This window comes from Macrotis lagotis, chromosome 1 (genome assembly GCF_037893015.1).
Source record: "Macrotis lagotis isolate mMagLag1 chromosome 1, bilby.v1.9.chrom.fasta, whole genome shotgun sequence".
Lineage (NCBI taxonomy): Eukaryota > Metazoa > Chordata > Mammalia > Peramelemorphia > Peramelidae > Macrotis > Macrotis lagotis.
Window position 1 is genome coordinate 411924978 of NC_133658.1, and position 24137 is coordinate 411949114.

A 24137-nucleotide genomic window follows, 5' to 3' on the forward strand; every position below is an offset into this window, starting at 1 on the left:
GAAGGAACCTATTATGAAAAATGCTATTCACCTCCAGAGAAAGTACTGAAGGACTCTGAATGCAGATCAAAAAAAAATATCTTTCTTTCTTTTTCTTGGGTTGTTTTTTCCCTTTGGTCTATGTTTTTTTGGGGTTTTTTGCAACATGAATAATGTGGACTTATGTTTTGCATAACTGCACATGTATAATTTATATCAAAGAGTTTGTTTTATTAAAGAGGGAAAGAGGGAATTTGGGGCTCAAAAATGATAAAAAATGAATGTTAAAAAGTTTTGTATGAAACTGGGGGAAATAAAATAAAAACATTCTCCAAAATTTTTTAAAAATAAAATATACTATGAAATAAAAAATAACTGTTGAATGTTATTTAGGAAAGAGAAGATCTACCAGGGCTGATAAGTCCCCTTTTAGGCTACTTCTCTCAGTATCAGTTTAGGACTCATAAAGATCCCTAGGCTCCCCTGCCCCAGGCCTCAACCTCATATTATTCTACCTCCCAGTTACACAGACTTTGGGCCCAAACATCTAGCAATTTGCAACATTGTTACTAAGCCATCCAGTGAGGGGCAGTAGGTCCTTGTCCTGCTGTGTCAGAGCCCACTTCCAGGACCTAAAGGTCTCATTGCTCCTCAAGAGGCAGGCTCTAGAGTCTAGTCTAGACAGTCATTTTTTTTCCAGGAAGAAAGAGGTGGGGCAGAGAGGGGAAGGGCCAATGCAACTACCAAAGTTCAGAGAGGATATTCTGTCATAAAAGATATTTAAGAAGAGAAATAGAGATAATAAAAACAACTAGCATTTATATGTATGAGATCATAGATTTAGGACTGAAAGTCACTTCAGAGGCTATCTAGTCCAATAGCTCATTTATATAAATGAGCAAACTGAGACCCAAAAATATTAATAATCTTGCTGGTGGACAATCAATCGATATTTGTTAAGCACCTACTATGTGCCAGGGCTAAGCACCAGAGATACAAAAAGGGACAAAAGACAATCCCTGTTCCCAAGGAGTTTACAATCTGAAGGGAGGAGATAACACACAGACAAATATATATATATATATATATATATATATATATATGTATGTATATATACATATATATATACACACACAAAATAAGCTATATACAGGATAAATAGGAAATAATTAAAATATGATTGTACATGTACAACCTATGTCAGATTGTATGCTGCCATGGGGAGCTGCCATAGAAAATGTGGAATTCAAAAACTTGCAAAAGGATGAATGCTGAAAACTATCTTTGCATGTAATTGGAAAAAAAATTAGGAATAGTTTAAAAATAAGAAGAATTAGAGAAAGTTTCTTATAGATGGTGGGATTTTAGTTGGGACTTAAAGGAAGTCAGGAAAGTCAGTAATCAGAGTAGAGGAAGTAGAGTGCTCTAGGTAAGGAGGACAATGAAAAAAATGCCAAAACTGAGAGATGGAGTGACTTGTTTGTGGAACAGCCAGGAAGTCAGGGTTCCAGGTTCAAAAAATATAATGTTTTGGAAAGTAAGATGTAAGAAGATTGGAAAGGTAAGAAGAGGCTAGATTATCAGGGCTTTGAATGTCAAAAAGAGCATTTTTGTATTTGATTCTGGAGGCAATAGGAAGCCACTGGAGTTTGTTGAGTGGGGGAGTATGTTGGTCAGACCTACACTTCAGGAAAATCACTTTTATGGATAAATGGAGAATGAATTGGAGAGAACTGAGGCAAGCAGATCCACCAGCAGGCTATTGCAGTAATTTAGGAGTGAGATGATGATGAGGAACTTCTCTATACTAGAGGAAGTGTCAGAGGAGAAAAGATGGCATATTGTAGAGATGTTATAGAGATGAAATTAAATGTGGATATGTGTGAGTGGAGGTGAGAGTGAGGAAATGAGGATGACTCCTGGGTTGTGAGCCAAGTTGCTCTCTTTGGTAATAGAGAAGGTAGGAGAAGGGGGGAGATTTAGGGCGGGTGTGTCCAACTTTCTGCCTTCGGGCCCATTCATGTGGTTTGAATCCCATAAACTGGAAAATGAAAGAATGAGTGAATTAATGCTCAAGTTCACATTAAAAATAGCATTCCTATTTTTTGTTTAAAAACTAAATGTTTTATTGTTATTATACTCATTTTTTACATTATTACATTTTATTATTATAATACTCATTGGTATTTTGGGTTACATTGTATTCATAAATAAATATTATTCTATATGTGGTCCTTGATAAGCTTTTGTTGGGCAATATGGGCCCATAAGAGCTAAAAGGTTGGATACCCATGATTTAGGGGGGAAAAATAATGAGTTTTGTTTTGGACCTATTGAGCTTAAGATGTCTATTGAATATCCATTTTGAAATGTCTGAAAAACAGTTAGCTATGTAAGGCTGGAAGTCAGAAAAGAAACTGAGGCAGTTAAATATGAGAATCATCAGCATAGAGACAGTAATTAAATCCATGGGAGCTGATGAAATTATCAAATGAAGTAAGAGAGGGAAAAGGGAAGAGTATCCTGAACAGAACCCTAAGAAACATCCCACTGGAGGAAAATCCAGAAAAGGAGACAGAGAAAGAGCAGTTAGATAGGTAGGACGAAAATCAGGAGAGAGGTGATGGGAAAACCTGGACACACAAACAGTAAACCTCAGAGTTAAGATTTAACCCAGTTTAGTACTTACCACTACTTACAATTATCTCCAGTTACTGATGACACTGAAGAAATTTTCCCTTTCAATTCAACAAATAATTGGAAAAGGGAAATTCATCACACCAGTGTTTATGGAATTGAAAAATTTTACTTCTATAGGAAACTTTTCCAATCACCTCTTAATTCTAGTGCCTTCCCTTTTTAAATGATTTCCTAGTTATCTTGTAGACAACTTGCTTGTACATATTTGTTTGTTGTCTCCTCCCATTAGATATAAGCTCCTTGAGGGCAGGGACTGTCTTTTGCTTCTTTTTGTGTGCCAAATATATATCATAGAGCCTGGCACAAAGCAGGCAACTAATACATGTTTATTGTTTGATTGACAGACTGAACTGAATTGACCAAGAATCTGAAGAAGGGTGCAAAAGTTTGAACTGGGGAAGGAGTCTCATAGTGTCCAAGTTTTGTTAACTATACCATAATGGCTTCCTAATATGGATGAAGATGGATCTCTCTCTCTCTATTTCTGCATTCATATCCATGCTCATCATAATCTTCCTTTTCAGGGTGGCTAGGTGGCGCAGTGGATAGAGCACCGGCCCTGGAGTCAGGAGTACCTGAGTTCAAATCTGACCTCAGACATAGCTGTGTGGCCTTGGGCAAGCCATTTAACCCCATTGCCTTGCAAAAACTAAAAATAATAATAATAATAATAATCCTCCTTTTCCCCCCTCTCCATCCTCGAAACACACATATGTATACACCCATTCAACATATTTGTGGTGTCTTCTCCTGAATCTGCTCAGATTATTCTCTCTGGTGTGGGGGTAGGGAGAATAGGATTTAAGGACAGTGTACAACAGTGTCTCTCACCCTGATTTCAGCAAAGACTCTCAACATTCAGTTGTCAGCTGGGCCCAGTTTTCCTGTGACCTGACCAATCACCTTGTAATGACTTAGCCTGGCAGTTTTATCAAGTGTTTCTAGAAGCTGGTCCATTATCTTTATTATCTCTAGTCTAAGACACTGGAGAACCTTCATCACCTCTTTTATTAACCCTGAACACCCCCTTTCTGCTCATCTTTCTCCATGTACATGCTCAGTTACAGTTCCCTTGATCACAGTATCTCACCTATCTCACCCATTCCTGCTTCTTGCCCTGTGAGCTTTAAATTCCAAGCAATCTGGAAATAGTGGATTATTTGCACTCTTTCCCCCAAACACACCCTATACTCTATATCCTCTATGTTCTTGTCCTACATTTAGAATATCCTCTCTCCTTTCTTTGCAACCCCAGTCATTCAGTTTAAACACTTTCAAATACTATTTTTTCTCATGAAGCTTTTCCTGATATCATTCCCATCCCTCACATTGGAAATGGCTTCTCATTCAGACTTTACATTAAATAGAAAAGAACAATAAGAAATCAATGTGACTGTTTCTACCTGAATTCCATCAAACAAAGAACAAATTCACAGTAGTAATACTGTACAGTTAGAAAGCACTTTGAAGTTTGCAAAGGATTTTAACTTTAATTTCATCTGAATCTCACAAGAATCTGCAAGAGAATTTTTATCCCCATTGTATAGATGAGAAAAATGAGACTGAGAGCTGCTGAGTGATTTATGCATGGAAACACAGCTATACATGGCAAAGGGGAGAATGGAACTGAAATTTGTATCTCCATCTCTAAGCTCCTTGCCATAGTCAACAATCAACAGTCAATAGAGTTTCTGGCTCTATGATGAAGAAAGGAGGCAAGCATGGTATTTTCTCTCACTGATTCAGCTCTTATGATGGGAGTGCTGCTACTTAAACATGATTTTGTAGATTTTGCTCAGGTATTTTTCTTCTTGAGAGAGAAGATCTCCACATAAGATTATCTGTAGGAGACAAGACAGCATTTTTGGATCATAGCCTTATAGTCCCACAAATTCCTCAAATGCAAAGAAGCTACAAAAGTCTCATTGGGTTTATTAATCTTTGGTAGGGTAACAAGCAGCCTTAAAAGTTCCCATACCTATGCTTATATTGAACAAAATTACTGATTGGCTGAAACCATAGCCATAATTTTATTTAAGGATTCTCTAGCTATCAATATTAAGGGTTTGCCTCCATCCTATGTATAGTCAAAGGGAAGAGGGATTCCCTCTGAATGGTAAGATTCTGAAGTTGCTCCTGTTTGGAAATGGAATTGATTTGATTGCATCAATCCACAGAATTCTACAGTATCTCTTTTAGAGATAATTTTTTAAAATTAATTTTGTTTATTTAAGGCAGTAGGATTAAGTGACTTGCCAAGGTCAAACAGCTAGGCAATTATTAAGTGTCTTTGGTCAGATTTGAACTCAGGTCCTCCTGACTCCAGGGTTGGTACTCTATCCACTATGCCTCCTAGATGCCTTACAGTACCTCTTGAATGAAATTCATGATCACTCAAAAAAAGAGCTTCACAACTAATATAGGAACCAAATGGATAAAAATTGCCTGTTGTTAAAGCTTTAACATGTAGCTAAATGGGAAGTCTATTGATTAGATTTATCAATTCAATTCTCTTGATGTAGTTGAACTAGGAAAAAGAAACCTTTAGGTACACAACCCTGGTCTCAGTTCTTCCTCCCTTCCACTTACATATGAGCATCGCCTCCACTCAGAGTAGGAATCCCACTTATTTTAGTTCATTTCGAAGGAAAATTCAGACAAAATATTCCAGTAAATTATTAGGAAAGATCATTTTGAAGTGAAGGGGTGGAGGAGTAGAATGAGAGAAGACTTCATGAGGGGAATAAAAAGTACCTTGACAGGTGGTGCAGAGGTGGGAAGGAATTCCAGGCAATGGGGGGAAACACGTGTAGGTACATGGAGGTTGCTTATTAGAACCTGCCAGACACCTAGTGAGTCAAAGATGCTCAGAGATGGGGAGGTGATGACCTTTCCCAAGGGGCCTTGGGAACCAAACCCAGGGCTGGGAATCAGGTCCTAGAGTTTCTGTACCGGATCTACCTCGTCTGACTCATTGTGTAATCTAGGGCAAGTCAATCATCCAGACCTAGGGATTCTAATCTGCCAAATAGACTTATAGAAAACTATGACTTCCAGGCCAGAGTTTTGATTCTTCTGGTGATCTGAGGAGTCAACAGGACCTAGTGAGGCCATAGACTGAGGAAACAGTCCTGATTGCAAGCTTGCCGGGGAAGAGTACAGAGGGAGAAAAAGACACACAGAAGCAGGTTGCCCTGGGCTGGGGCAGGGTAGGTATGATGAAAATCTGGAGTTGCCGAATCCTGCCAGCTCTGATGTGTGGCTGAGAAGGCGGAAGGGGCCTGAGTCTGGGAAAGAAGGCAAGCTGAGGCAAGATGTCTGGGGTGGGACCAGATTCCAGGTGAGAGTGACTTGGCAATTGGTCAGAAGTACTTCCTCTCATACTCCCTTGTAGGGGAAGACCCTGACCTCCAGGTGGCTCTGTGGCTTTGGGTTGTGGGACTCAATCAGAGGTGGGGCCAGGGTGAAAGGAAGGAAAGGGCCCAGCCCTTGCCCGGCAACATCAAAAGGCTTGAGAGATATTAATGGCCAGGAAGCTGCTGTTGTTCCAGAGTTGGGGCTGGGCCAAAGAAATGACAGGTAAGAATCCTCTCCAGAATCACGGTGGGAGCCCACAGGAACCCAGAGCCTCAACTCACACAACTAGGGAGAGTCTGGAAGAAAAGGGAACATTAACTTAGAAGTAGGAGCTTGAGCCTAGGGGAAAGGGGCAGGCAACCAAAGAGAAACACGTAGTAACTGTCAATTGAGAAATTTAAGCTCCAGGGCCTTTGGGATGGGGAGGGATCAGGAGTCAGAAAGTTGTTGGGGGTTTTTTTTTTAATAAAAGCAAATATTTGTTGGAAGGAAAAGTAAGATAGAGAAGAGAAAACTGAACTGGGAGTCAGGGATGTGTTGGTAAATGTTCAACAACCATATCTTCAGGGAAAAAAAATTATTTGTAACATGCTTTCATGTTTTATCCACATCATAAACATTTTCTCTATCGCTTCTAAAGTCTAGACAATGAATAAAACAATAAATCAAGTCCTGCTTTATAACATTTACTGATTTCCTAAATATAAATGCTTACACTGTAAAATGTAGCAGTCAGTGTAGCTAGTCTGTAGTGGTTCCAGCACAGTCCTGGGAAGAGTCTTGTATTCTATTTGATTTCCACCAATAACTGACTGTGAGACCTGAGCCAAAAATGTGGGCAAGAGTGCACATTTATAAAAAGCTTTAAGAAGCACTTTGCATATAGTAATAATAATAATAATAATACCTTTCATTTATATGGTGCCATATGCCAGACACTTTAAAATTATTATCTTATTTGAGCCTTACAACAATTCTAGGAAGTAGGGTGCTATAATATTCCTATTTTATAGATGAGAAATTGAGGTAAACAGAGATTAAGTGACTTGCTCAGGGTCACACAACTAAGAGGTAGCTGAGCCAGTTTTGAATGTGGATCTTTCTGACCGACAGTCTAGTTGTCTATCCATTACACCACTTAGGCTATTCATTTTATCTCCTTTGAATTTTAATGCTGGGGAAAGCATCCTAAATTTTGAGTAAAAGAACATGAGTTCAAATCCTGACTTTGATACTACGTGTGTAGTATGGCCAAATAACATAACTTTTCTGGGTCTCAGTTTCCTCACATGTAAAAACAAAAGAGTTGAACTAAATGACCAACATGTCTTCCATCTCTAAATTTACACTCTTTGATGCTCATGATAATGATGATGTTTTGTCTTTTGTTCTCAAAGAAGACCATGACATCAGGGTATTGATGCCATGACAATCAAGTGAATTGATCTGAGTGAGGAGATGCTGTGCTAAGTCACCAGCCTCACTTTCTCCTACAGAACTATCTGGATCCAGTGGCCAGATATGAATCAGGTCAACTGGTGATGATGGCCCTGGATGTGAGGCAGTCAGGGTTAAGTGACTTACCCCAAGCATCAAAGTATCTGTGGTCAGATTTTAACTCAAGTCCTCCTGACTCCAGGACTGGTACTCTGTCCACTGCATCACTGAGTTGCCCTATAAGACAGATGCTACCTTTATCACAAATGAGAAAACTGAGTTAAGAACTTACCCAGGATTACACAAGGGCAAAGGCAAAGGCAAAGGGAAAGGCTCTGAAAGACTTGCCCAAAAGATCTCTGACCATATGTCACCAATATTGAAATTCCCAACAGCAGAGGCACAACTTGCCCCAGTAAATACGCAGTTTTGTGATCTAGGTGGGATGACGCATAAACTCATTGATGTGGGATGGGTTTCTCACCTGATCCTTTCTAGTAGCTGTCTAACTGCATCTAGAATCCATCTTCTTTCCAGCTACCAAATGGATATTCCTAAAGCAAATCTGACCATATCAGACCCTATTCAAGAAGCTTTAATAGCTTTTTACTACCATTGGATAAATCTGTCTGTCAACAAGCATTTCTTAAGTACCTATTATACAGACCCCTGTTTGTTATTTAGTACTTTCACAAACTGATTCCAACCTATCTTTCCAGATCGATTTCATATCACTCCCCTGGTGACACAGTAAATATACAGAACACTCCATCTTCTATCTCTACTCCTTAGCACAAGCACATATATATATATATATATATAACCTATGACTGGAATGCTATCCTTCCCTACCTCCAAATCTTGTAATTTCCACTCTCTTCAATACTCCCCTCCCCTCTAGTGCCATGACCGACCTGAAGCCTTTTCCAATTCCCTCGGTGGTCAGCTCTCCCTTTTTCTCTGTGTATTTATTTGATAGCTATTTTATATTTATTCACATCCATGTCATTTCTAACCCTCCTCGTCCTTCTCCTTCCCCTCCCCACATTATATAAACTTCATTTTAATGTTGTAGCCCCATTATTTGCTATTGTGGTTCACAAAAAGTTGGAGATGGGGACCCCATTTGGAGTTTTCTTGGCAGAGATATACTGTAGTGATTTGCCATTTCCTTCTCCAGTTTATTTTACAGATAAGAAAACTGAGGCAAACGTGGTTAAGTGACTCCCCCAGGGTCTCACATCTAGAAGGTAACTGAGGTCAGATTTGAATTCAATAAGATGAGTCTTTCTGATTCCAGGTCCACCATTCTATCCATCGTAAATCTGGCTACCACTGCACCACATGCTTGTAAATTTAAATGATATTTGTCAAATATCAAAACTAGGGGCAGGGCTGGGAATGGAGTGGGGTGCGTTTCCCGGGCTTTGGAAACTCTGGAGAAAAGATCCAGAGTGAAATAACGTGGGCAACCAGTGCAGCATAAGGAAAAACGGGAGGGTGAGGCATGGGAAAAAACTGTGTTGGGGGACTACTATGCTTTTACAACTTTGTCAGTGGCTAACCTTGTTGAGCGAGGAGGTTGACTTTCCTTGGCAGAATTTAGACCAGAAAACTGAGGAGTATAGGGGCATAAGAGGGGAGGAGATGCAAGGAGGGGAGGATTGTGGAGACTTAGCGTTAAGCAGCATTGTCAACATGACCTTGAACAAGTCACTTCCCCACCACGGACCTGTTTCCAGAGCTCAGCACAATGCCTCGACATGGTAATGCTTTATAAATGCTTGCTGATTGACTGATGACTGTGTCCTTATTTGTAAAATGAGAGCGGCTCGTGGACCAGACGGTCTCTAAGGTCCCTTTCCAAGCGCTAACATTCTAAGGCTGTCTATGATTCTAAGTCTAGAGATGGAAAAGGGAGATGGGGAAGGTCGGAGGCTGGATTCTGCCGCCTGCTGGTCAGCGTCCCTGGCCACTAAGGCGACCTCTTTTTTAGCCCGGACCCTAAAACGATTCCCCCCAGCATTTCTTCGGAGGGGTGGGGGGTCGGCGCCAGATTGATTCAGACTCCCGCACACTCCCAGGCCGCCAGGCTCCCTCCTCCCTCGGATAGAGTTACTCCGGGCAGGGGGCGGGGCGGGCGGGGACGGGAGGGGCGGGGCGGCCGAGACTTAGTTCGGGCTGGGACTCCGGGGAGCTCAGATTGCTGGAAGGCACCAAGCCTGCTGGACCCCGCCGCTGCCGCCCCTGATGCTGCCCTCGCCTCTGATGCTGCTCCTGGTGGAGGCAGGCCGGCGCTGGGACTGACAGACAGACCAAGGAGGAGGGTGGGAGCGGAGGAGGAAGCAGAGCGAGCTGCCAGCGGCGGTGGCCCAGACCCTGGCCCAGTGAGCCAGCCAGCCAGCGAGCGCCCCTTACTCCGCTTCTCTTCCGCCGGATCCCCGCACCCTCGCGGCGCGATCATCAGTGGATTATTGGCTCCTGGTCTTCTCAGTCCTCGGGAACATGAAGCTGCCATCGTTTGTCCTTAAGCTGCTTCTGGCTGCAGGTGAGGAAGCCGGGGGGCTGCTTGGGTTGTCCGGGTTATCCAGGATGCAGACCTGGGGTAAGGGGAGATAATGGGTGTGGGGAGTAGGGGAGGTAAAAGGAGAAGGAATGGCAGCGAGACACGAATAGGGACAAGGACACGGAAGGGTACGAAGGAGAAGGATCAGAAATTTAGGGATGGAAGGGAGCCCAGAAGTCATCTAGCTCAGCCCCTCATTTTTGCTTATGAGAAATCTAAGGACCCCGAGAGGTTAAGTGATTTGCCCTAAGTTATACAGGCAAGTATCAAAGGCAAGATTAGAGCCTAGATCCTAGGAGTCGAGAGACAGTGTTCCTTCATCGAAAGAAATGATGGTGGGGCTAGGGATGCATAGGGAACAAGAAAAGGGAAGATACAACCATCCTGATGATCGGTGAACCTGAGTCTGAAGGATCCCTGTGACTACAGGATTCCATGTCTCGTCCTTTCATTCATTCTCTCCCTGGGACACATGGTCCCGTCATATCCTTTTCCATGATCTCTGGGCACACCTTCTGGTAGGGATTGGGTACATGTGTAAGGAGGTTGTGCTTTCCCGGGATGGGTTGAATTCCACTGGGGTAGATGAGTGATTGCTCTCTTTTTTCCTCTACCTTTCCTTCCCTGGCTTGTAGTGTTCTCTGCATTGGTGAGTGGAGAGAGCCTAGAGCGAGCTCAGAGCCGACTCTCAGAGCACCGAGGGACAGAGAACCCGGACTCAACTATCAGATCTTCAAATCAACTGGTTCATTCACGGCTTAGCAGAACAGAAGTCCTTGACCTACCAAAGAGTGATCGTGACCTTGTTAGAGGTAAGTGTGTCTACTCCAAGCATCTGACCAAGGCAGCCAACACAAAGTTACATGCAACTCGATGGGAATTTTTGAGTGAATCTGATCTGGATTAAAGTCCAGACAGTCTAAGGAGAGACCAGATCCTTTCTTGGTTCCCTATTCAATGACTGGGGAGACAATAGGAGAACTTGAGATGTTTACCAGCCTTGGGATAGTAGAATGGTAAGTGCTTGCCAGGTGTGAGCAGGAGCATTGAATGTCCTGCTTCATGGGAAAATTCTAAGAACTGGCCTGTTTAATCCAGAGGTGTGAGAGAGATCTTGGAGCTTCCTGGACCTCTCTCTTTCTTGTTCTTATATTTGAGTCAGTCCAGTTGCAACCTCCTTTTGCAGGGACAGCTGAACTAGTCAGTTTACTTGAAGACTGAACAGGTCATTGAGTTTTTTCCTTTCTGATCAGACTTTGCAGTTGGATTAGTAATTAGTTTAGGTCCTCCTTAAGCTGTTTTTCTAACTTGTGGGCTTGGCAGATCATTTAAGCCCCAGATGGGGAAATCAGGACCCTAGACAAGATAGAAGGTGAATACCAATGTTTTCTGTAAGCTCCCCAAGGACCAGAACATTGTCATTTTTCATTCTTGGAACTCCATGAGTCTAACATGGTCCCTTGCACATAAAAGGCCATTGACAAATAGTTGTTGAATTGATTATCTCCAGGAAACAAGGGTGAAAATAGCTTTAAAATATTCATTGTGTGTCTAGGAGTCTTTCTTGTGACTGCTGTGGTCCCTGGACACCTTGGGGCTCTATGAGATATACCCTTATGCTCATCCTGACCATATGGCCCAAGGGAACAAATTAAAATCAACTCCCCAGGCCAGGGTTGGTATCCAGACATCCTTGATCTGCTCTCCCAGGGTATTCCCAATCTGAGATTCTCCCTTCTGGAACAAGGATTAAGTCTAGCAGGTCCCAGTTTCCCTTATATGAGGCAGGGGTTCTTAATTTGTGGTCTGTGAACTTGTTTTTAAATATGCTTTGACAATCATAGTTCTATATAAGTGTTTTTTTAAATTATATTCTCTTTTGTGCATTTTAAAAACAAGTTTCACTAGATTGTCAAAGGACCTCATGACACAAAAAAGATTCGGTACCACTGCCCTAGATGCTGATATTTGTTAGCTAATACCTGGTGCAGAGTCCAGGAGCCAGGGCATTATACTGCCCTCTCCTTCACAGACGTAATTCTTGTAGGTGGAGCAAGGTTGGATTCCTGAGGAAGGTGGGGGTGGGGTGCCCTGGGGTGTGGCTTGTCGTAATCACTCCATAATCTGTTTGGTTCAGAAAATAGTAACCTGGAGTATAGTAGCAGCAACCAGAAGGCCTGGCAGACCAGCTGCTTATGGCATCCTCCCCTCCACCTTGTGATGCTGCCTCAGGGAGCTTTGCTTTAATCTGTTTTCTCAGTGTCTTGGATAAAGGCGTCTGGCCTCCAGAATCTCCCTCTCCCCCTCCCCACGCCCAGGGTGAGGTGGGCCTCTCCTGGTGTAGCCCCCACTAGGGTAGGGCTCGGGTGATGACTCACTCTTTCTCCACCCACACAGGCTGCTCCTCGTACCTCTGTAGGCTTGAGTCACTGTTTCTCTCTCCCTGGGGTTGGGACTCTGTCACCTTGTCCCTCTCCCCTCCATGTCTGAATTTTCCTTGGCCTGTCTTTTCACACACCAATGGCCATTTTTATTCCCTTTGCAAGAACTGCCCCTTTGTCTCTCACTGGTTTCTAAACCAGGAGTCCTTAACCTAGGATTAGGGAGCCAACTTTAAAAACATATTTTGACTGCCAAATTTCAAAACAATTGACTTCCTTTGTAATTTTATGTATTTTATTTTAGGTACTTAAAAACATTCTAAGAAGGGGGCTTCATCAGACTGCCCAAGGGGTCTGTGCCACCAAAAAAGAAAAAGTTAAGAATTCTTGCTCTAGAGGGAAGCAGAGAATAAGGGACAGAGGAAATATAGGTCCTGGGGCTTGTTACTAGCTGAGGTTTCTTCTCTCTGCTGCGAGGGCCATGTATCTCCATTTCTCAGCTCTCAATTTTAGTTTCTGTGTTGGAGCTCCCCCTTTCTGGGAGCCCTTTAACCTTCGCCTTCCCCAATCCTAAATCCTGCTATGACCAGAGTTAGTGGAACTGACTCTTCCATTTAGCATATGTGTGGCAAATGTGTGTGGTAGGAGACACATGCGGCAAATCACTCTTTCCAGACACTGGGAGTGGATGAAGGATGTAGGTCAGACTCCTGTACTAATCAACAGGGAGTGCCTAGCCAGCCCCATCTGGAAGCATGGAGCAAGGTTGATTCTTCTCACTACTTCTTTTGTTGCTGTCCCAGGCTTTAAAACATCCCCAACCTCTTCTGGTCATTTCCTCCATTTTCCATCTCTCTCTACCCCTTGTATATATTTTTCTTCCCAGGCCTGATCAAGAGCTATAAATAGGAGCATTTAAGGAGGAATGAGAATGACCCTTTGAACCTTGCTAATGAACTAGAGAGGGTATTGGAAGGCAAGGGTTGAGAAGAACAAATATAGGGTATTCCAAAAGACAGTGCATTTTTAAGCCATGAAAAGCTCAAAAGTGAACTAAGACTTTTGGTATATTGTCTGATCCAGATAAATGACTTTGACCCAATGCCAAAATCCCTTCTTTGCTCCTTAATACCAACATAAGCTGGTATACCTTCCCTGAGGAAATAGGCCTACTTGTGGTACTAGAGAGCTGATTATCATCTGAGACTGAGCAGTTTGAAGACAGTGGACATTTATTTTTAAAAAGCTTCTCATTCTCTTCCTCAAGTGCCCTCCCAGGAAAAAGCAGCTTCCTTTTCTGACGCTGTTCCCCTGGAAGTAGGTCATCATGTTCGCTTCTGGAAATGAGGCTAATATAAGACAAAATAGAATCAATTGCAATTCTTAGTTCCCCAGTAATGGGGGTGGGGGAAGAACAAGGTTGGCAGAGTTGCCCAATCTGTTGGATGGAGTCACCGGATAGAAGCTGCATGCTTGAAGTGTGATCTCCTGCAAGGGTTTGTGAAATGCCTTGCTTCTATCTTCCTGTTTGTATTTCTCTTTAGTTTTTACCCCCTCAAAAAAATAGAATCAATTTTTCTGACATCTCTGGAAAATAGCCATGAACCAAGGGATTAGGAGCCTGGGTGGGAAGAAGTGGTTTCTTTCAGATATTCCCAAAGTTCTTTCTTCTGGAGAACTGGACACCTGACAGGAATCCCTTTCTTTTGTCTTTCTAGTTGCATTCTCTTCCAAACCACAAGCTCTGGTCACTCCAAGTAAGACAGAAAATGGGAAGACGAGAAGAAAAGGCAAGGGAATGGGAAGGAAGAGAGACCCCTGTTTGCGAAAGTACAAGGACTATTGCATCCATGGAACATGCAAATACTTGAAAGAATTTCGAACGCCATCATGCATGTGAGTGTTAACCTGTGTCTTGAAAAACTTGTCATCCACATTTCTCCTCTGTGCTGTTCCTCGAATTCACAATTTCTCACAGAACGGAAATGGGGAGGAGGGGAATATTTTTAGTCGTTAGGGCCCCCTATTTGGATGCAATTTCCTGGACTGTAGGCTTTTGTAACATTCTTGCATTCTTTTAGATGCTTCCTACTTCCCCGGATGAGCTGTATAATTTAAAGAACTGGCACTTGAAACCTGGCTGTCCTTTCCAGGAAAATCCTTTCTCCTTTTCTCGATTTACCCCTTTCAGAATAGAAAAGGGTTATGATGCCTTCTCTCCAGAAGGAATGTATAAAGGTGCTACCCCAGCTCACTTCTTGGCCCTTATACACACATATATATATCTTTGAGTATATATGTGTCTATGCTACTTATATGGATGGGTCTGTGTTCTTGCTTACAGAGATGAAAGACTTGGAATCAGAAGACCAGGATTCAAAACCTGGCTTTGTCACTCATTCTCTGTGTGACCTTAGGCAAATCAGTTTACTTATCTGGGCTTCAGTTTCCTCACTTGTAATATGGAATTGAACTAAATAATCATGAAAGTCCTTTCCAGATCTAAATCAACAATCTTAGGTAGCTGGATACTCTGCAGGAATGGATAGAACTCTCTTCTTCACACTAAAGCTGGGAGTTAAAGGAGAAGAAAGGAACTTGATGGGGCCACTAGGAAGGCAAGGGATCTTTGGGAAGACATGGGGTGGGAAAGTATTTTCTGTGTGCAGGATTGATAGGAAATATAAATTTAATTCTAAGGATCCCTCGTCTTAAGTCATGCTACATTTGAATTCTCCCTCATGCCCAATGCAATCTGAGGTTTGGGCTCAAAATTGCAATGTGGGACTGAGGGAGACCCTGCATCATATCACTATTACTCCCTGAGAATAGCATCTCTAGTGTCCCAGAGGCAAGCACAAATAATCAGGAGAAAAACTGTCAGAAACCTCATTTCATGAAAGACTATGCTATGAGGAATGATCTGCCTGCTAACTCCCTAGAGGGTATTCAATTGATTCAATAAATCTCATCCACCTCTAATTGCAGTGATTCTATTTGCTTTTTAAAGCTACCATTTAGCCTTGCAGTTAGTATGACTAACTCTAAGTCTCTGCCTTTCTTTCAAAGTTAGTAGCTCATTGATTGTAGCTGTGAACATTCTTCCTTAAGATGCTTCTAGGTCTCAATTAGCAGTGTAGAATTTGTGGTTCTCAGGAATAGCCAGGGAAATAACTTGTTTTTTTTTCACCTAATTGAAGAGAGGTTTTTGAATCTTTAAACAAAACAAAATTTGGCATTATTCACTAGGAGGCAGAGGCAATGGCATTGAGGGCACAAAAATTCCAGCCAGGAATTTGGCCATGCCTCTCCCTAAGCTAAACTGGTCTGATGCTTTGGCTGGCTGTATATCAAGCTCTCAGCTCTGCTGTTTTCCCTTCTCTCACCCCCCCCCCCCCAACCCCAGACTGGTCATTGCAAGTAACCTGCAGCAGTAGGTAAGAAATACTTGACAATTCCAGGTTTTCCTGGTGGCCTTTCCTACAATCCCCTCATTTGACCTTATTGTTTTACCTTCACTTTCTCCTCTCCTACCTCTTCAAGGATAGATGAGAGTTGGAGGAGAGAGAAAGTAATATTTAGAGGAGAGAAAAGGCAAGATTTGGTGGATTGGAGACAGAAAATCTTTGCACTGTCCAAGGGATTGTTGGCTTTTCCTTCTGACTCCTTGTTCTGATTTATTGAGCACATGATGTGGGGACAGAGGGTCCTAGGCTGGTGGGAGATCAGTGTTCAGGAACATATGGATGATTGTTCCTTGGGCCCTTAGAAGCCCTCTGTCACCTGGCCAGTGTGGCTGCCAACAAGGGTATGTCTAAGTTGATGTGGGGAGCATGTGGATAGCTGACATCCTAAGCCAGAGCCACAGAGCCTCCAGTGACAGGAAATGCCGACTATGTCAGAGTCCTGAGGTTGGCCCTAGACGTCTGCCTTCAAGGGGCAATAGAGGGTGGAGGTTACAGCCCCCCAAAACCCACAGATGTGACTAGACACATAGGAATTATTGGCAAAGGCTTTTTCATCCCTATGACGTGGGAAAGTTTGGGACCCTAGCTAGGATTGTGAGGATTCCTAACAGTTCTGGAACTCAGTCTGACTTTTGTTGTGATCCTTTAACACAATTATCATATAGGTGTTAGTATTGTAGGAGATGTCTGACTGACTTAGGCTTTACTTGGCTCCTTCTGGCTCAGTCTAGCTTTGATGACCTCTTTCTGCTGCTTCCCCAAAAGGGGCAGTGCCTGTCAGAGCCTGGATTTATGCTCTGAGAAAGGGTGGAAGATGCATCCCTGAGACCCTGAATGGCTCTTGCCTCTACTGTAAGATGAGCTCTGAAATGGGACACAGCACAGGAGGAATTTGCAGAGTTTGAGTGGCTGGCCCAGAGCAGGACACTTGATCCCGCCCCCAGATGCTTAGAATGGACCCACATGTTTGGAGATATGCTCATCTCCCTCCAATGTGTGAGCCAGGAGTCGGGTGGGGAGGTGTCTGTAAAGGAGGGGGAGTGGGTATATTAGGGTGTTTACATTATTATCTTTTTGACTCAGGATGGGGGCAGAGAGGGATTATGTAACTGAATCTCATGGCTCTGATGCAGATTTTTATTTCTATCATCTGAGTAAGCTACCTGAGAGTGTTAGGTAAGGACTGGGAAGTCCAGAGAGCTCATTTTCCTCCCACAGGAAGAGAGGAAGAGAGCCCTTCAGAACAGGGCAATGGTGGAAAGCCAGAAGAGAGCAAGATCAAATTGCCCACAGGACACAAGGGGTCATGTGCCAAGGACCAGGGAGCATTGCTCATACTTTTTTCTGGGAGAATAAATCCCTGGAACGCTGTTTAGTGTCTCCCATGATGGGAGACAGCAGTACTCGGCTTTGTGGAGGTTGGCAAGAGGGCATCAGAGGGGAAACAGGGAATAAATGTATGAATTTATCCCACTCTCTCATTGACCTCTGCACTCCATAAACATATGCTGCCTGGATGTCCACATGGTCAGCTACCCTGTTGTCCCTTTTTCCAGGAAGCCCTCAGCCTGAAAATGCTGTAGTTGTATACTTTCTGATGCTTGGGAGATCAATCCCTCAGGCATTCAAGAGTTCTCATACCAGAGAGGGAGAGGATCTTGTCTGTGGGAAATCAAACTGAGTCTCTAGTTTTCTAGGGGCCAGACATCAGACTCCCTCACAGTAACCTCAGAAGAGATGTCTGCGATGGATTGTCTCCTTTGTGCCTTTTCCTCCTGCCACCCTGGAGAAATTCCTGAGCAGAGGAGAGGAATCCTTATCTCTGCAGCCTGAGTGGGAAATAGCCTTCTTTCCAGAGAGCAGTTGTCAGCAAATGTTGTAGGAACCCTATCTAGATCTAGAAAATAAGCCAGTACAGGAAAGAAAGCTCATCACAATCTTTGTGATTCTGCCTCCTAGGCTTGTCTGGAAGTTGAAGCTCTGCCTCCTCTCTTTTCTGTCTAAGCTCCAACCTGATACATTCATGTGATGAGTAAAGGGAGGAAATGGAAGGGAATATGCACTTATATAGTACCTCCTAGGTTCCAGGAATATACATTTATATAGTGCCTCCTAGGTGCCAGGAATATGCATATATATGTCTATAGGGCCTATATATACTTTACAAATATTATCTCATGTGATTGGAATTAGGGTTTGATTGAAGTTAGGGTTAGCGCTTGCTTTCAAGAAGGAGAAGAAGATCTAGCATGAGCTTTGTGCTTCTCAACTCATTTCCACTGGTCCAGGTGAACTAGGAGCTGTTTCTGTTATTTCTGTGTAATCAGACCAAGGAAGGAAAAGGCTCTCTTGGTCTGTTTGTTTTGTTCTGTAGAACTGTTTGGTCACAGGAGATGACCTGATGCCTAAAACAAGGCAGGGTACTCTGTTTCTTTATGTCCCAAGGCTGAAGGCCAAGTCATCATCTAGGTCTGAAACACTCTGGCTCAAAACTGGGAGAACTCAAACAAAACTGCTTCTGGCAAAGTAATAAACCTATTAATAGTCTGGGGAGTGGTGGGGAAGGAGAAAGGGGAGAGGTTGGAAGTTGAAAGTATGGATGGGCTGAGGAGAGGGTTGAATTTATTTCTGGGTGAGGGTACAGGGGGGCTGATGTGGGCTAGACAGGTGGGATTCAGATAAATCAGTCAAGGTTAATTACTCCCTACAGGAGAAACATGCTGCCTTCAGTTAAAGGGTTGTTATATAAAAGAGTTAGTTTTCTTCTTAGGGCCCAAGCCAACCAAACAAGAATGAGTGGAAGTTGCAGAGGGGGTAGACTCAGGGAATTTCCTAAAGCCCAGAGCAATCTGTATTAAGAATGACCTGTCTCAGAGGGTAGTGAGTTCCTGAGAACAGGAGGTCTTCATGAAGAATATGGATAACTACTGGTCAGGGGCTAATTTGAAGTGATTTCCTATTCAAGCATATGAAATTCTTTGCAATTCTGAGATTCCCAACATCATGGGTGTGAGTTCTCTCACATCAGAATCCATGGAATAGAACAGGCAAAAAAACCAAACAACCCCCAACAACACCTCAGAGCATAAACTCTGGGCCCATTGGACATTATTTTCTGGGAGGGAAAGAATTTATTCAAGCCAGGTGGAGTCATTGTGGGGTGGGGTGGGGAGGGTGTCAGCCACTCTCAGAACACCTGTCATCCTCTCCTTTATTTCCATGATAATTGCAGATAAGAAGATCACAAAAGGAAGTCCAATCGAGCCCTCGAAAAACTCAGAACCCATCTCTCCCAAGACAGTTTAATCATCCAGCTAGGATTCCTCATAATCCTGGCTAGGTCACAGTCAGAATTCCTCTGGCCACAAGGATACAGGAACCTTTGCTACTACTTCCTATGTCTGCAGCAGGGGCTATGCGTTCTTAGGAGCTGTTTCCTCCACCCTCTATTGCCCCTTGAAGGCCGAAGTCTGGAACTAACCTCAGGACTCTGACATAGTCGGCATTTCCTGTCTCTGAAGACTCTGTGGATCTGGTTTAGGATGTCAGCTATCCACATGCTCCCCACATCAGTCTAGACACACCCACCTCAATAACCACACTCTGGCCAGGGGACAGAAGCTTCTAAGGACCCAAGGAGCAATCAGCCATGTATTCCTGGACATTATCTCTCTCAAACCTAGGAATCTCTGACCTCTCACTTCCCACTAAATTGAAACTGGGTGCTAGAGAGAAAAGCCAACACTCTTTGGGGCAGAGTACAAAGCTTCTCATCTCAGTGTCTTTTATTCTCCAAATCCTACCTGGCTCTGAAGAAGCAAAAGAGGGGAAAATAATGGATAAGCCTTGTTAAGGAAAGAGGATTGAGAACAGGCAACAAATCTGCAAATCGAGACCAGGACACACCAAATACTTCTAAATTCAGGAAGAGAAGTCTTGTCCATAGTACCTTAGAAGTTAATATTTGTAAGGCACACAGTAGGTTCACTATAAATCCTGATTTCCTTCTTTACCTTCTCTTATAGCTCTAGCTCTATGATCCCATCTAAGATTTTCATAGAATTATGTTGCTTTTCTGAAGAAAAAGCAAGTGGAGTCTGAATGGCTTAGATTAGAGGAAAATTTAATGATCCCAATATATGTATTCTTCAGTGATTCTTGAGTCCTTGATGAAAATCTGAAGTTTGGGGGCATTCAGCCCTTGATTTTCAGAGCCCAACTCTCCTCCAAAAAGGAGAGAGGGTCAAACTCAAACACAATGACCTAATAATTAACCATGCCAAACTTTTGGTCCTCTCCCCCTCCCAGATGCCAAACAGGATACCATGGAGAACGGTGCCATGGACTGAGTCTCCCTGTGGAAAACCCCTTATATGGCTATGACCACACAACAATTTTGGCTGTGGTGTCTGTAGTGCTCTCTTCAGTCTGCCTCCTCATCATTGTTGGGTTGCTCATGTTCAGGTAAGAAGTCTTGGTGGTGTTCTACTTGTGGTCACAATCAAAGAATTTTGAGTTTAAAGGAATCCTAGGTGGCACTTGTTGGCCATCTAGTGGAAGTTACCAACCCAAAAGAATCCCCACCACAACATACCCAATAAGTGATCATCTAACCCCCTCTGCAGCTAGGTGGTATAGTGGGCCTGGACCTGGAGTCAGGAAGATTTGAAATCCGGCTATGTCATCCCTGGCAAGTCATTTAACCTTCATCTATAAAATGGGGATAATAATAGGGCCTGCCTCCTAGGGTTGTAGCATTTGTAAAAATACTTAGTGCAATATTGTCACATTATAAGTTCATTATCAAAGATCTTTCTGCCTTTCCCCTCTCTGTCTGATGACTTCCAGTGAGGCTGCTCATTTTAGTTTTGGAAGTTTAAATTTGTCACTAAAATTTCTACTCCTTGCTCTTGGTTCTGTCCTTTGGGTCCTAACAAGACAAGTCTGGGTTCTTTCCTACACTTAAAGATGGCTGTCATATTTTCCTTGTGTCTTCTCTTCTCCAGATTAAACATCCTTCTTGGTCTCTCTAAGGATGGGAAGGCACAGAGTCAGCCAAGGGTGTATTGTAGAAAGTGGTTATCTGAGGGTATTTCTGCTAAGTCATCTCTCTGAACATCTGCAAATGTAGCATGGAGTGGTGATGAAGAGATGAGGTGATGAAGGGGTGAGGCTAGAAATCCTATCTGATCTGACACCCTCCCCCTCTCCCCTCTACCCCTTCCCTTTTCTCACCCCCATGTAGATAAATTCAGCCAGACTCCTAGCTTATTATTCTGTTGCCTTCATAACTTTAGTCTGCACCTATTTTCCTCTGGGATGAGATGAACCCATTGTCATCCAAGGCAAAACCTATCCCTCTCCTCCAAGGATTTTCCTCATTTCTTCTGTGCCCTATCAACCCTTTTATTTCTTTGAAAATTCCATCCACTCTTCTCCCAGTCTCCCTTTTTTCCCAAGTTTTAACCCTGTTTTTGCCAGAATTATTGTTGAGTAGTCTGGGCATCAGTTAAAGGAGTTTGGCCTGATCTCATAACTCTCTTCCAGTCAAAGTAAGCTTCCTTCAAAAAAATCAAACTGTTTTCTGATGATTCTTTGGATAACCTGTGAATATATGTAGTTTTCTGAGAGGCAGAGAATTATAGTAGATTCTGCTTAACAGTCTAGTATCTTGAAGATATATCCGATGTAGGCTCTAGACTAAGTTATTTCTATTCCTTGGACCTCAGTTTCCCTTTCTCCATGAGAATGAAAACATTAGGAAGAAATCTAATGATATAATAAAGGCTCAGGCCTTTTTCTCCCTAGAGGCTGATAATGTTCTGCCAAAGGGTATTATTGCTCATGAAGTTTGTTTTTCTTCCCTAGGTATCACAAGAGAGGAGTTTATGATGTAGAAAGTGAAGAGAAAGTTAAATTGGGGGCTCCTGCAGCCCACTGATGGAAATCCTGTGTGGTTAAGGTAATGATCCTAACATCTGTTCAAGGGGCAAGGTTGGACCCTGGGGGGGGGCAATGATCTCATTGTTTTTGTGCTTTTTAAGACAACTGTGGGGTGCTCTAGGTCATAAGTTCTTAAACTTTTTTAATGCCTTGGATCTCTCCCACACTCTGATGAAGTTTATGTACGCAATCTCAGAATCATGTTCTGTTTAAAAATTTCATACTTGAAAGAAATACTTAAAAATAAAGATGTAGTTGATTTCCCCATCCAAGCTTACAGATCCCTTGACATCTGAATGAATTCATGTGGATTCCAGGTTGGAGTTTTGTTCTGGAGGCTACAGGTCTCCTGGATGTCTGTCTCACCTATCTACTAGCTGGCAGAAATGATATTTCTTCCTTAACTTTAGTTGTTTCATGCTCCATTGCCCCTGGAAAACACTCCTAACTTCATATATGACTTTTCTCCAATTCTTGTCATTTGGTTCCTGTTTCTTTTCTCTTTTCTGACATCTGACTTCCCTGCTTCTTTCCCTTCCCCATTATAATCTGTTTCAACCTTAACCTGAACTTTTCTTTTGGAGCTTAACTGTAGATTAGCAGAGCTTCTGTGCTAAAATAGGTCCATAGATTTAGGATTAAAAGGAAGGGACCTTAGAGGCCATTTAGGCCAAATTCCCCATTTTACAGACAAAGAAATTGAGTTATGGAGCCAGGGTTAAGTGACTTATCCTGGTGACTTATAGTAGATATGGACTGGGAGATAAGAACTTTATTAAGACCTTTCTATGTACCAAATGACAAAGTTGAAATTCAAATCCAGGTCTTCTGAATCCAAGGCTAGGGTTCTTTCCACTACACTGAAGTCTCTCTCTCTTAACTTGTTGATACTTGAATGGCACTTTGCACTTCCAAAGGACTTTTAGAAACATTATGTTTCATTTTACCTGCACAATAATCCAATAAGATAGATAGGAGGAGTATTATTCCCATTTTATAGATTAGGAAACTGAAGCTTATAGATATTTAACTAAAGTCATATAGCTAGTAAGTGGAAAAACTGCTTTGAGCTAATCCAAATGGGGCTACTTCCAGGATAGAATCAGGATCTATCACTCCAGAAGGATAAGTGCTTTGGAGTTGTTTAGAGTGAAATTTGGTAGAGATATTGTAATAGGAATACTGTAACCTATGGACCTCAGCTTTCTTTTTTATTTTGACATTTGAAACCATATTTCTTCCTCTTATCACTCAATAATAGAAAATTGGGTGTAACTATCTCCTCCTATACAACAAAAATGAAATAACAATAGAAAATTAATCTTTTTTTTTTTTTTTGGTTGGGTTGCAGACATCAGCTTGGACGTGCTACCTCCTAAGAAGACACAAAAGCACAGCTGCAAACTGCCAATTGGAGGCATTTTTCCAACTTCCATGAAGATGAAGATTCCTTAGTCCCAAGCTGATATATCAATTGGACCTCTACAAGGGTTTTGTCAAAATATCAGAGCCTCCAAGTGCCAAGCAGATTATGTTCAAGGGAATCTGGAAAGGAAAAAAGGCTAAAGAAAGAGACAATGATGTTCTTTCCCCCGTGATAGAAGTTTGTTTATGCATTTATCTTTTGGATTTAAAATGCCAGTAAAATTCCATATGCTCTAAAAATCTTTGACTGAAGAAGGAGAGATTTGTGGGCTTTAGAATGAAGGAAAATGAAAAAAAAGGATTGAAAAGTCAAGTACTCCAGTAGTCACTGAGAAATCTGCTTTTTGGACTCTCCAGCTGTATGTTTGATGAGTTAACTGTGAAAGACTGCAAGCCCCAGAATATTGAACTTTGGGACTTTACCTATGTAGAAAAATAATTTAACAGATATTTTTGTTTGTAAAAAAAAAAGCTTTTTAAATTATGTATTTATTTTATTCTATATATATATATATGTTAATTTATTTAGTTTTTAACAATCTAACAATAATATTTCAAGTGCCTAGACTGTTACTTCAGCAGCAATTTCATACCCTACCATCTGGGCAAAAGGAAAACTTCCTATCTCTGCGCTTGTTCTTAGCTGTATAACTTGTCTGTGATAATAATGTATTATTGTCTATGAACATTTCTGATGATATTGCATAGGCAAGATGCCGAAGGGACAGAATCCTGCACTGTCAGGATCTTTGTCCTGGGGCTCTAAAAATGCTCAATCCACTCTATGAGTTGGATGACGGTTTTGCCTATTGCTTTTTATATTGCTATTTGTTTCAAATACTGGATGTGCTGATGTTGCAATGTAACAGACTTCAGCCTTGT

The 24137-nt window shown here is 42.3% G+C and overlaps 1 protein-coding gene across 1 annotated transcript; it reads left to right on the forward strand.

Moving 5' to 3' along the window:
* Positions 1-9779: 9779 nt before the first annotated feature.
* Positions 9780-23739, forward strand: HBEGF (heparin binding EGF like growth factor). The gene is made up of 6 exons (XM_074212845.1): positions 9780-10021; positions 10675-10851; positions 14139-14316; positions 20196-20351; positions 21756-21849; positions 23182-23739. Exons 1-5 carry the CDS (start codon positions 9979-9981, stop codon positions 21826-21828), a joined length of 627 nt encoding a protein of 208 aa, XP_074068946.1. The 5' UTR covers positions 9780-9978; the 3' UTR covers positions 21829-21849; positions 23182-23739.
* The last annotated feature ends 398 nt before the right edge of the window (positions 23740-24137 follow it).

What these genes read in the sequence shown, in the direction of transcription:
- HBEGF (XM_074212845.1), top strand. Translation starts at nt 9,979, where the DNA reads ATGAAGCTGCCATCGTTTGTCCTTAAGCTGCTTCTGGCTGCAG. An exon ending in TAAGCTGCTTCTGGCTGCAG is followed by an intron (nt 10,022 to 10,674) that starts GTGAGGAAGCCG and finishes CCTGGCTTGTAG; the next exon opens with TGTTCTCTGCATTGGTGAGT. An exon ending in GTTGGGTTGCTCATGTTCAG is followed by an intron (nt 20,352 to 21,755) that starts GTAAGAAGTCTT and finishes TTTCTTCCCTAG; the next exon opens with GTATCACAAGAGAGGAGTTT.